At 31.8% G+C, this 13,775-nt stretch overlaps 1 protein-coding gene across 4 annotated transcripts; it reads right to left on the bottom strand.

The window, feature by feature from the left end:
• Positions 1–7,138: 7,138 nt before the first annotated feature.
• LOC133681012 (L-aspartate oxidase 2-a, chloroplastic) lies at positions 7,139–12,597 on the bottom strand. 4 transcript variants are annotated; one of them, XM_062104096.1, is made up of 9 exons: positions 12,445–12,584; positions 12,278–12,335; positions 11,943–12,083; positions 10,920–11,280; positions 10,428–10,670; positions 9,195–9,251; positions 9,017–9,097; positions 8,872–8,933; positions 7,139–8,278 (listed from the first exon to the last, which is right to left on the bottom strand). In XM_062104096.1, the coding sequence occupies exons 3-9, from the start codon at positions 12,074–12,076 to the stop codon at positions 7,267–7,269; spliced, it is 1,950 nt and encodes a 649-aa protein (XP_061960080.1). In that variant the 5' UTR covers positions 12,077–12,083; positions 12,278–12,335; positions 12,445–12,584; the 3' UTR covers positions 7,139–7,266. The 4 variants fall into 4 exon arrangements, with proteins under 4 accessions (XP_061960080.1, XP_061960079.1, XP_061960078.1 ...); XM_062104095.1 differs by lacking the exon at positions 12,278–12,335 and having other exon boundaries at positions 12,445–12,597; XM_062104094.1 differs by having other exon boundaries at positions 12,186–12,584.
• Between the last annotated feature and the right edge of the window lie 1,178 nt (positions 12,598–13,775).

The raw sequence follows: 13,775 nt of genomic DNA, 5'->3' as shown, positions 1-13,775 counted from the left end.
CATTCTATTTGATTCTTTAGTTTATTTTTTTTCTTTTCCATAATCTTCCTTATTATTTGTGGTCCTTTGTTCTCTCTTTCTTCTTATCACTCCCACAACTTTTTTCTTTCTTTTCTTTTTTCTCTTTATATTTTTATATTGTCATCATAATTAAATTAAATACTTAAAATTAAATTGGATTGAAAATATAATTTTAAAAACATATAGAAAAATTAAGTGTAAAAAACAAGTTATGACAATTGCCATTTCTTTACAATACTTACAGCACAAAGTCATTGTAATTTTTTTTTTTAAGTTTGTAAGGAAAAAAATTACACTAAAAATATTTTTTTATAATAAAGACTCGTCAAGTGGAGATTACCCTAAAAAAAATAAAAGCAAAACAAGTCTTATAAGAGAGGTGATTACATTTAAAAGAAGTCTCATCGAAAGGTGATCACCTTTAAAATAATTAAAAATCAAGATAAGTCTCATTGAGAGATGATTACCCTAAACACAATTTAAAATAAAAACAAGTCTCATCAAGAGTTGACTATCCTTAAAAAACATAAAAGAACAAAACAGGTCTCATAAAAAGGTAACTACCCTCAAAATAATCAAAACAAGTCTCACTAAGAGATAACTACCCTCAAATCATTTAAAAATAAAAACAAATCTCATCAAGAAGTGACTACCTATAAAATATCTAAAAACTAGTGATTACCCTCAAAACAATCAAAACAAGTCTCATCAAGTGGTGATTACCCTTAAAATAATTAAAACAAGTCTCGTCAAGAGATGGTTACCCTTAAAATATTTAAAAATCAAAACAAGTCTCATTAAGAGGCGACTACCCGTATAATCAAATAATTACATAAATAGTTTCATTAGAAGGTGACTAACATCATATCAAATAATCAAAGAAATAGTCTCACTAGAAGGTGATTGTCATACTTTTCGTGAGAGCACGACAATCCTTTCCGGACAGGTTTGGGAGGTCTTTGGTTAGATAAGGAGTCGACATCTAGTATTATGATTACTAGGAGCCTGGACTGGTCTTCAGAGATTCTAGGCAAGAGACTGGTTGCATAAATAGAAGATAGTAACACTCCTAATATGTCATACCTAAGATAAACTGCATTGTTTTTCTTTATTTGTAGTTGTTATGGTCTGATGGTGTTTCTAAATTCTATCAGCCTACTATGACGGGCTTGTTACCATGGACAAACCTTGGTTTGTGAACTCAAGAACTTGGTGTAAAAGATCCTAACTTCAAAAAGATATCATAAAAAATCAAGCTCATTTATAACTCTTGTGCTACCAAAAAGCTGAAGTTAGAAATCTAAAGAGATGTGGTGATTATTGAAATTTCACCTTTTTCTTTGGTATTTTGAATCCCCATGAATCTTGTACCATGAGACACAGGTTGAAATATCCTCAATTATTGTTGAGGCTTCTTCCGAGACAAACTTGGAATTTTTGACTACTGCGTCATTCCAAATAATATTTCAGATAAAATCCTTACAGTTTTTATCCTTATATTAGAGATGAATGAGTTGTATTACTCTTAATAATATTTTGGATATTAACCTCTATGCATGTTTTTTTATCCTTATATTAAAAGTAAATAATAATAAATTATTCCCTCTAATAATATTTTGGATATTAACTATTTTGTAGGTTGTTTTATCCTTATATTAAAAGTGAATAATATAATTTCTTACCAAAATTTTTTTTTTAATATTTTTGAAATATAGGCCAAAATCCTTTGGAATTTTACATACTAATTGTAAAATCCATGCAATACTTTTTGTATTTTTAAACATGCAAAACTATTTTTTTTATTTTTTTCTTAATTTTAAGACATGCTCCGATATTTTTTTAGGATTTTTGGCAATATGCAAAAAAACTTTTATTTTTTGAAAATATTTTTTCTTTATTTTTTTAAGGCTTTGTTTGACAAAAACCTATTTTTTTCTTTGAATAATTGCCAAAATAGGCCTAATGGTGTGTTTGCTAAACGCACCCTTAAGCCAAAAAAATAATGTATAAAAAAAATTAAAAACCAAACAAGGCATTAACCTAATGACCCGAGTTTGACCCGAAATATTTGGTTTGATCATAAACCGAACCAAAAACACTGGTTTGACCTGAAAAACAAACCAAAACTAAGATCAAAACTTAAAACGGATCAAACTTAAAAAAAAAACATAAAACACATTTTTTTTAACCAAAAGAGATCAAACTCAAAAAACTCAAGAATAGGAAGAACATTTAAAGCAAACCCAACAACATCACTCTTAAATCCGACTAGATACATGGAAATCAAAGGCATAAACTTGTTGGAAATCAATCATTGAACAACAATCAAGCATTAAACATCAACGATTATCATCCAATAATTACAATTTGATCAAAATATATTTCGGTACAAAAACAAAATCCTAGGATTAAAACTAAAAAAAAACAATTATTGATACAAACTTACCCTAGATTATTGATTAATCAAGTCTCACGAAGCTATCGATGCAAATAATTTGACAAAAATTGGTCCAAATCATAGAGCCTATGCAATGTTCTGCCCAAGAATACAAACTAAAATTGCCCAGAAAACACTCTGCCTATTACCAAACCCTGAATATGCATTTTTAATCTCTAAACCCACTGTTTTTAGTCCTAACAATCCACATTATCAATACTAAGCATGTTTGAATCAAAAGAATTAACAAACAACATCAAATCATCAAAATCATGTATAAGGTTCCACATTCCAAAACTGTCAAACTAAAACAATAAGCGTATTCAACAATTCAAGGTTCAAAACTGACATTTTAATATTCTAAAGGACTTGGCCAACACTCAGGATCCTGGAACATGCAGTAGCAACCCAGAAAAAAATATTAACAACCCTACTGTCATATTTAACATCTTTCACCTTATTTCACCAAAATCAACCTGACAAACATCATCTTAGTATTCAGGAACATCAATAATTAACTCAAAGCATGATTTAAATAATAAAAACAATATTTTTACGCATTAGCTAAAATCAAACTAAAAACACTATAACATTAAAATAAGTTCAAAAAAATCATTACATAAATAAAAACAAGCTGGAGATGTGCCTCATGGACATTATCCACTAGACTAAATGAAGGTTTTATACCTTCCAAGCTTAGAATAGTTATTGCCCCTTTTCCTTCAAAATTCCAATCTTTTGTTCAATCTTTATCTTATCCTTTTAGCTTTTAGATGCCATGCAATAAACTTGATTACTAATGAACTCAATGAATAAGCTTCTTTCTCCTTTTTTCTCCCCTTTTCTCTGGACTTCAAAGGGTATTTATAGGCTTTTTTGATCAAGGTTTGATCATGATTGATTAATGTGTCACTCTCTGATCCAAAATGGAAGGGTTTTGGGTACGTTTTAATAGCTAGAAGCTTTATACCTTATTGGTTTTGTAATGGTAGTTTTGGAACAAACTTAGTTTTGGAGATTTTGACGGTTTTGCTAAACTTGGAGACTAGGGAGCTATTTCTAGCCTATTGATCTTGAAAGAGAAGTGTTTAGTCCTTAATAAAAACTCATTGAGAAGCTTTGAGGACTGAACACTCGAAAAAAAATTTGTGATTTTGCAAAATAGATGTCATAATTAAGATTGATTGAGTTAACCATTTTATAGGCTTCGTCAAATCAACTTTGATCTAAGTGTTATTGGAGACCACCTGAAGTTGGTAGAGGAGGTACACACCTTTCAATTGGATCTAACCTTACTTAATTTGGAAGTCTGTAACTTCCCATTTATTCGTTTAAAGATGCCAACTTGATTAGGCCATAACTGCCCAAAGAAGAAGATGAATAGTGGGTAGACGACATATTGTTTGCCCTCTATTCTAAACGGTACATTTTGAAAATGAACCAGACGACGTGTTGTCTAGGTTAACAACCGATAAATAGGGTTTTAATCTATGATTTTGCTAAAATTCAATTTAGTCCCTGATCTTTTTTTTAATTTCACTTGTAATTGCTTTTCAACTTTAATTTCATGTAATTTTACCCATGTCAAACTCAATTGTCAGCCCCAAAGTTTAGCTCCTATCCAACTCGATCATTGGTTTCTGATTTATACAAATTGATCATCAATTGATTAATAAACTTTCAATTTTCTTCAGTTTAGCCATTGATTTTACTGATTTTAGTCCCTGAAGCCGCGCGCCTTTTATGGTTTGGTTCATGGTTTTAACTTTCTTCAATCAAGTCCCTATTTGCTTATTAAACTTGAATATTTATGCAATTAAGTTCCTAATTTGACCAAATTAGCTTTTCAAATTGCAATTTAACTCCATAACTTGAATTTCTTCCAATTAAAACCTAAATTAAACTCAAAACTATTTTTTCTTGCAATTAAACCTTCAATAAATTCAATTAAACCTTTAAAAACTCTAATTGAGTTCTTAATCATCCAATCTTAAATTTTTCTTCCCAAATTCAATTTTCTCTTGTCATCGGGGTCCCTGTCAATCAAAACTAGACTGTTAATTTTTCTAACCTTGTATATTGTGATCCTCTCCAACGAGTCTTTGACAAATGTTTGGGTGTTTTTCATGTTCTCTCTGCTAATATTTTTTTTTATTTTTTGTATTTTCTTTCTAATTTTTTATATATTTATGTGGGGATACAAAATGAATAACAACAAACATTATAACTTCTAATACATTCTTTAATGAGTCAATTTTATTTGATAAAACTTTTATGCTTCTTACATGTCTATTCAAAAACATAATGGTTCTAGTCTTTTTATTAAAAGTTATGGTCATTTTATTTTTTTTAATTTCTAAAACTATAATTCTAAGCAGTTTTTTTTATTCCTTCATATACCATAATCTTTTTTTTCATTAGTAAGTGATGATACATGAAATAACTAGGTGTTTTATTCAATGTATACATCTTTATAAATATCTTTATAAAATATCTTATAACTTAGATATTTATATGAAATAGATTAAAACTTAGATATTTTTTAAGATATTTATCTTAAGAAAGTTTATATTCATAGATCTATTTAGGAACGTAAGAGGGCTAAAAAAAAATCCTTAGGAGAAAAATTGAAGGCACTTTCCATGAGCTAATAAAATTGAAACTAGAGGACTTGGTGAGCCTAGCGACACCTGCAAGAAAAACAATAGCTCTAGAGAGATGAGCTCTAGCCTTCTTATGTTATTAAAGATATTTGTTTATAGAGACTTTCTTAAGATAAATATCTTGAGAAATATCAAAGTTTAACATATTTTATATAAATATCTCATAAATATCTAAGTTATAAGATATTTAATATAAATATCCTAGATATTTATCGAGATACTTGATCTTTTAAAAATGTGTTAACTTATATCTATATGTAAATATTTATTTGGTTACATAAAGTGTTATATACGACTTGAGATAATATTAAGTATAACTTTAAATGACGTGGGTTTTTCACTTTGTAAGGCTTCATTATTTATCCTCTCATAGATTACTGTGAATGAGTTGTACAAAAGTTTTTTTTCAAATCGGTCTTCTTTTTTTGGCGATTTAATCCTAATTGAAGACCAATTGATTTTGATTTTTTATTAAAGGATGGAGTTGAAAGAAAAGGGATCGAAATGAAAAAGGCATTAAACATGGGTGGCGTGCCATAAGTTTAGCAAAAGATGTACTTTGGTCCTTGAACTTTAAAAATCATGCAAATTATATAATTTAAGTACCTCATTATTTTTCCAATTCAATTTTGGCTTAAAAGTTTATTTTTGTTATTTTTAGTTCCTAGTTGAGAGAGGAGAGAGAGAAGTCGTTAGATTCCAATGGTAGAGAGAAAAAAGTGTTATTGACACCAATTTAAGTTACAAAAAACAAGCGATATTTGTGTCAAATGGTTCCATTTGATAAGAGTACTTTATATTAAGTGTTTTTTTTACCTTTAAAGTTCATGAAAAAACATATATGAGCTCGGGTTGGTTTTTAGTTTCGGTTTGATTTCGGGTTTTAGGATGTTTTTTGTGTGTTTTTTGAGGTCATATATAGATTTATCACAGTTGCTACAGTGTTTTATAGATTTTTTTTTAAAAAAACTTAAGCTTGATTTTTCGACCACCTAATGGCTGAAATATAAGCAAATCAGATGACGTGTTTTCTGATTTTTTTTAAAAAAATTTAGGGCGAAGTCGTCCGTCCCAGTTGCAAACAAAAAAACTTAAGGGCCAGTAGTGTGGGCCTTGAAAAAATGGGCCTATTGAGTTAGCTTGACTTTCCAGGCCCAACAACGTTTGTCTTTTGTTTTTTTTAATTAATGATTTTTTATATTGTTTTTTCTATAAATTATTTAATTTATATTTAAATTAGTACATCTTCTCTTTTTTATTTTATTTGGAGAGCACTTTTTAAATAACGATTATTTTTTTAGTTTTGCATTTAAATTTGAAGAGTTTTTTTTATTCATCTATAATTTTATTTTATATTTTGTATGGATGAATTTTACTTTTTAAAATAAAAAAAATTATTTTCAAATAATATTTCTAATATGTGCAGTCTAATGTTTTTTTTCCTTTTATTTTATTCGATCAATTTAATTTATGTTTCTATTTCTATTATTATTTGTTTGAATAAAACATATATTTTAATAATTAAATTTAGCAAACACAACCAGATAAATGTTTTATCTTTTGAGATTAAATATCTTGATCTAAACCTATCTCTTGATTTTTTAAGTTTTATTTTTAGATATCATTAATGATTTTTTATTAATTTATTTACACATAATTCTCGATTTATTTGATTACACACATGCATAAATTTCTTGATTTAAACTTAAATTTTTTAAACTACAAAAATACATTTGAAAAAACCTATATATATAATTATTTCATAGAAAATAAAAACATCTACACATAATTAGTATATATAAAAAATAAGTATTTATATAAAAGTTTTCTTCGTCGTCATACTAACTCCGAGACAAAACGTCAAAATGAACCGGCGTCGAAACTTTTTATGTCAACGGAAAATCCGCAACGAAATTCACAACTTGGATTCTTTCATTGGCCGCCTCAATACTGCAAGGCACCTTGTATTTCTTGCCAAAGGCTTTCAAGAGCAAATCTTCAGGTGAACGATCAAATATATCCGTATAAATTGAACAAATTTTATTTCTTGCCAAAGGCTTTCAAAAACACATTTTCATGTGAACGATCAATCGAATACACAGTTGCCACTGAAAAAATATATAAAGAAGAACACTTGTGTAAATCCTAAAAAATGACCTGCTTGTGTAGCTGTCGTGAGCTCCATGTATTATTATTCACAAGAGATGGAAGAATAACTGTTGGTAGCCTCTTACTTTCCTCCACATGAGGAAAATCAATCGTATAGTGCAGCCCTCGGCTTTCATGCCTAGCGAGTGCACTGCTCACTACCAGCTTTGCACAACAAAAAAGGTTTCTCATTTCACAAGCCTCAAGCCCCACCATTGTCTGCTCCCACCCTTCCTCGAATAAGTACTTCTCCCACTGGGCCTCTAACTCACTGATTTCTCCCTCGGCAGTTTCAAGCCTTGTTGTCGACCGGACAATCCCTACGTACTTCCACATGATTGACTGCAACTCTCTCCTCACTTCCCTTGTCTTCCTCGATACGTTGTCCATTACATTGCTCCCAGGTGAATTGGGTACTACTGGTCTGGCCCACCAATTTGAAGCACTGAGATCAAGGCTAGAGCTCTTCATGTGATCAATTGATGGCTGAACAGCTCTTCGAGCAAAAACTAGTGCTTCCAGCAATGAATTGCTAGCGAGTCGGTTTGCTCCGTGCAAACCAGTGCATGCAACCTCACCTGCCACATAGAGGCCCTGCACATTTGTCTCCCCCTGAAGCCCAGCACGGACTCCACCGCACATGTAATGGGCAGCAGGAACCACAGGAATTGGTTGGCGGGTTATATCCAGGCCATACTGGAGGCACTCAGCAGCTATGTTGGGGAAGTGAGAGAGAATCTTCTCTCTAGGCTTGTGACTAATATCAAGTAGCACATACTTCTCACAACGCTTCTTAAGCTGGTCATCTATGCTCCTCGCCACTACATCCCTAGGAGCTAGCTCAGCTCTCTCATCATACAGGGGCATGAATCTTTCCCAGTCTAAGTTATAGAGGATGCCTCCATCGCCCCTTACAGCTTCAGTAATGAGAAATGCGTTTTCTCGAGCTTTGATTGGTTTTATGGGAAGCCCTTCATCAGCTAAAGCAGTTGGGTGGAACTGCACAAATCTGAAAGTAAAAGAAACAGAAGTGTAGGTTACTAAGATCCAATCAGAAAAAAGAAAGAAAGAAAGATCCCAGTTAAAATGACTCCAATTATCTACTGGAAAGTACAAGATAAGCAGGGATGAGATACCTGATGGCAAATTTCCTAAGCCAAATAAAATGATACATTGTATTTAAATACCAAAGGAAAGTAATGACTCTCCTAAATATAAATGGCTTGGCAGATTTCAATCAAAAAAGCTCACCAATTTATGTATCCCACCTCTAACAGGTAGTGAACGCCTATTTACTACCAGTAACATGAGAACAAAATCATCTCTAGGTCTTCCATAGCTAACCATCCAGATCATTTTGAGCTTACTTGATAATATTAAAGGATAAAGTATCTGGCAGATATTCCATCTTTGACATCAAACCATCTGAAAGTGATCTTGTACATAATTAAGACAATGATTTCATTTAGATTCCTTCCACATTCCTCAGAATAGTACAAGCAGTCACAAATTGTCAATTTATGTCGCCAATACTAGAGATAAGGATTGCAATGACTGGAAAATATTCCTTTTCCTGATAATATTCAATGAGTGTCTACTTACTCCATGTTGGAAATCACAGCTTGAGCTCGGTGAGCCATAGCCATTCCATCTCCTGTTGCCACCTATAAGAACACAAGGTGAAATAAAATCTATCTGATGAAGCAAAATACTCATGGGGAACAGCTTTTAAAAAAGTTATAGTTACCGGAGGATTTGTGGTGGATGGGTAGATATGCCCAGCCCCACCTGATGCAAGTAAAGTCACCTTTGAAATAAATCGAATCACCTGGAATGAGAGGGTAAGTAAGATTTTCAGGATAAAGTTACAACTTCTTCTATAGTAAAATATAAACTGAGTCCTGATTAAATGAACCGGTCATCACCTGTTGAGTTTCAGTGTTCAAAGTGTCCACACCATGACAAACCATGTCAGGACCATCCTGCAATTTCGGCAACAATGAAGCAGGAGCTTTTGTAAGAATTAATACTTTCCTTAGTAAATTTATTTTTTCTTATTTAGTTTAGGAATCCTTATGTCATTTGGATTCACTATTAGGAGTCCTTTTCCTGTTAGGATTTGGATTTAGACCTATTTTTCAGACATGTCTCTTATTATTATCAATCAATTTACATTTTGGAGGTTGTCTACCAACCATGAACCTATTTTTCTAGTTCCAGCATCAATTTTATTATACTTCTAGCCATTGTATTTACTATTCGTTGATATCTTGAGTTGACTTCTCTTCCCACCATATGTCAAACAAAAAGCTCATTCTAGTATTCACACTGCTATGGACACTCAACTTTACATAACCGAATGCAGATAAGTGAATTCATGGAAATGTCAATATATTCACTCAATCACTCAATTTTAAAATAATATATTAAAGATAATATTATGATACTTTCAGTGTTGTTAAGAGGCGCTCCAGGCCATCCACAATGCCTTTATCAGCCTTGGGCGATGAATTTCAATGAAGCGCTGCCTAGGCGAGCGCCTTGTGAGTAGGCGCCAGGTGTTAAAACAGGCACCTGATTGAAATACTTATTTTTCTATTGGATTTTTTTTTTTATTTTAACTGATTTATGTTTTGACCAATTTGTCTTTTTTTTTTTAATTTACCACAAGTAACAACTTCGAGGTATTTTTATAAAAAACAAGGATTAGAATAAAAAAAAGAATAAAAACCATTTAAAGTAGGGGACATACAGTCAAGGAAGGACACTTGAAAAGAAACACCAGCCACACTTTGCGTTGAACAAAGTCATATAGAACAGGAAAGCATGGATGAAGATGTTTTTGAAGATTGATGAATAATGATGATATTAAGTTCTCTTTTCAATCTATTTGACTACTTACAACTTTATATTATCTTATTTTGTTTTAAGGGTGAAAAATATAACTTTTTTTTACTATGTTATGGTATTTTATATATATTTTTTATTTTCTAATGATCTAATTTTAATTGGGAAGATATATATATATAACCTTTTAGCTACTTTCGTCTTTAACAACACTGGATACTTTTAGAAACAATTCAACTAAAGCTTACCATATAAGAGTGTTTAAGACCGCATGATTTTATTAACTAAAAAAAAAACGTTAAAATGCGAACCTGAGAAGTTAGCAAATCTATGGCAAAATGGTGCTCAAACACAGAGATATTAGGATCATTGACAACCGCCTCCAGCAGAGCTCGCTCAATCTCCCTTCCGGTCATATCAGCAGCATGAACAATTCTATGGTGAGAGTGACCCCCTTCCCTTGCTAGGTGCAAGTTTCCATCCTCCCCATGATCAAACATGGCACCCATAGCTATCAATTCTCTAATTCTGTCAGGTCCTTCTGTGCAGACAACCTAGACAAAGTAGAAACATAATGAAAAACACAGTAAAGAAGCAGAGAATTTATTTAATTAACAATCAATAAATATGTCTCACAATGCACATACAAGCTTAGAGAAAGTGCTCCTACAAACCTTTCATTGCATGTTCTAAATTCACAGAAATTCAGCATATATTCAATAAAATTCTTCAAAGTCAACAGACTGCAATTATCAGTTTACACACACTATACGATTCACAGCGTTAATAATTCTGAATCTTACTCTGACAGTCTCCTCATCACATAGATAAGCACCTGCTACCATAGTATCCTGCATGTGACTCTCCACAGAGTCTGATGGGGACAGCACTGCACTCACACCACCTTGGGCATAGTTTGTATTGCTCTCATGGGGCTCAGCCTTGGTAATGACTGCAACAGTTCCATATTTTGCAACTTCAAGAGCATAGCGCAGACCAGCAACTCCACTTCCAATGACAGCAAAATCAAAGTACTTAACTGTACTATCTCTCAAGCAAGATGATACACTTACTTTTCTTGTTCCAAGAGGTTTCCAGTTTTTGCTAATGGTAGATCGGGAAAATTTATATCTCTGGAACTGCAACTTTGATAGCCCATCTGACCTGGAAGATTACTCCCGAAATCGACATAATGTCAGGAAAGCAATTATATGAAATGTAATCCAGAATAACGAATATCAGGACACACATAAGAACCATTATCCAGTATGCTTTATTTTGAGAAGAAAGAGACATGTCTGGCAGCCTACTCCTCACCAAGCAGTTCTATAGCGGAGTAATAATCTTAGTGACATAAACACCACAAAGTTGAAATCGACTCTAAACTTGTATTTCTCTGGTGGTCTATTCAACAAACACCATAGAGGCAAAAGAGAAATAATCTTAAAGAGCAACAAAGAAATCATCTTTTCTGCATGTGTGGGTTTGCAAGTTGGCCATTGATGGCTGCCATCCACCATTGATGCAGCTAAAGGGATGTCTCTATAACTACAAGGCAGTAATAGGGAATTACTTCATAAATAAATAAATAGCCAGATCAGAGGCTTGTACGGTTATATTGTGAAAATCTTTTCCACGAGAGAGTAGCTGTGACCTCAACTACATACAAACATGTAAAGAATACCAGCAATCCTCTTAGAAAATACGGGATTACAAAGCAAAGAAAATAGCATGTGCAAACAAACGGACAAATTAACAACAACGTAAATCCAACGTACAATGAGTAAAGACTTAAATGGTAAAACCAAGATTCATAGCAATTATACCATGAAATCTCATTCCGCAAGCATCCATTGAATGTCAAACTGGAAATCCAAGAAGCTTGTCTACAACCTTTAGCCTGGCGGAAACTTAACCGGTAGTGGAGGTTGCTGCTTCCACCAGCTATACTAGTTGTCATTTAATTTCTAGCAGAAACAAAAGCAAACAAAGAAGCCTGTTAGCCCACGACTTAGAACCCACTTTTGGTATCAATCAAATCATTTTTTTTTCTTTTTGAGGACACACACCCTTTAATTTTCTGCCAGACATCCCGTGTTAAAACACACACATAAACTCATGTCTTAACTAACCATAAACAACCCAAAACTCAAACACTTACGAAGATAGGTTGGGTTGGGTTGGGTTCTATCCTAATTCTGTGGTTCCGGACACCCAATCTGAATCTCAAGGTAATGTTGTTGTTGGTTAAGAAGAAGAAGAGAAGGACAATTGTATGCTAAAATAATGATCTCGAGGAGCAACGTCAACCCCTCTTTAATTACTTACCACCTACTTGACTTTGTTTTTGTAGAAGAAAAACCAGAACCAGAAACATCGTCCAGGTTCGCGCCCCTACTCCCTTTTATGCGTAAGGCGCCGCCTCAAACTTTTCTTCTTGTCTTTATTTACGTGGTGCCTCTTTCTTGCCCCCAAGCGTGTTCTTTTTTTGTTTTTTTTATAAAACAAATACTCCATGTAAGATAACCAGAAATTTAATAGTGCGCAAGGAGTTGTCCTTTTTGTGTCCATTTAAAATATAATATTTTTATTATTTTTAATTGGTTATAAATTTTGTAAAAAATATAAATTATTTCTTAAGTGGTTATAAAAAATCCAGCATTTTCTTTTTTAATTTTTTTAATAAAAAGTATTTTAGATATATAAAATATAAATTTGGTCATGCACATGTCACATGATGTACTTTCATTTGTTTTTATTGAAAATCTAAGAAAAATATAAATTTGATCATGTCTATGTCACATGTCACATGATGTACTTTGTGAAAGTCTAAGAAAAAGATAGATTAAAGATACTGAATGAAATTAAACATATATAAATTGTTATAACCCAAATTTGAATTTATTTTTTTAAAAACAAATCCAAGAAAAAAGCAAAAAGCAAAAAATTCTAAAAATATATTTTTGATGCATTTCGGTAATTCACGCACCTATTTTGCGATTTTTGTCTTTTTTATCTTGTTGACATCTTTTCAAAAAATCAAAATTCAAAAATATGTTTTTCATGCATTTGCATCCATCTTGTAATTCTTGATTACCTTTTCTATCGAATTGACATTAATGTTGTTTTTCAAAAAACCAAAAAAAATATATCAAAATAGAGAGTAAAATAGACCTATCATTCTAAGGTCTAGTTCAAGCAATGCAAATGTATTCAATATGTTTTGTGGATGAACATGCATTGTGAATCTATTCAATATGTTTTCAAGACCTTTCAGTTTTTGTGCATTTAGGCTGAATCCTTTAATTTTGAATCTTGCTCATGTTTAATGTTCTTAATCATTCTTTTGTATTATTTATGCATGAGTTTGTTTTCTTATAAAAAAATAATGTCCACACTTATATGTATATTTACATTGAGTTTTATAATTTGTTTATAAAACACATTAAGGTTTTGACTCATGTTAAAAGGCCTTTAAAAGGCTGACATTTCAATGTTTTTATAAACTCCTCATTTGATTCTTTATCATGTTTGCTTAATTTTCAAGTAAAATTTTCAATTGTCAACATATTATTCACCTACCATGTCTAAAGTAAATGAACTTATAACAAGTCATTACTTTGGATGTTTATTAAGAATAACACCTTCATCTTGTAATT

Source organism: Populus nigra, chromosome 1, assembly GCF_951802175.1.
Source record: "Populus nigra chromosome 1, ddPopNigr1.1, whole genome shotgun sequence".
Taxonomy (NCBI): domain Eukaryota; kingdom Viridiplantae; phylum Streptophyta; class Magnoliopsida; order Malpighiales; family Salicaceae; genus Populus; species Populus nigra.
This window is presented reverse-complemented; position numbering and strand designations above follow the sequence as displayed.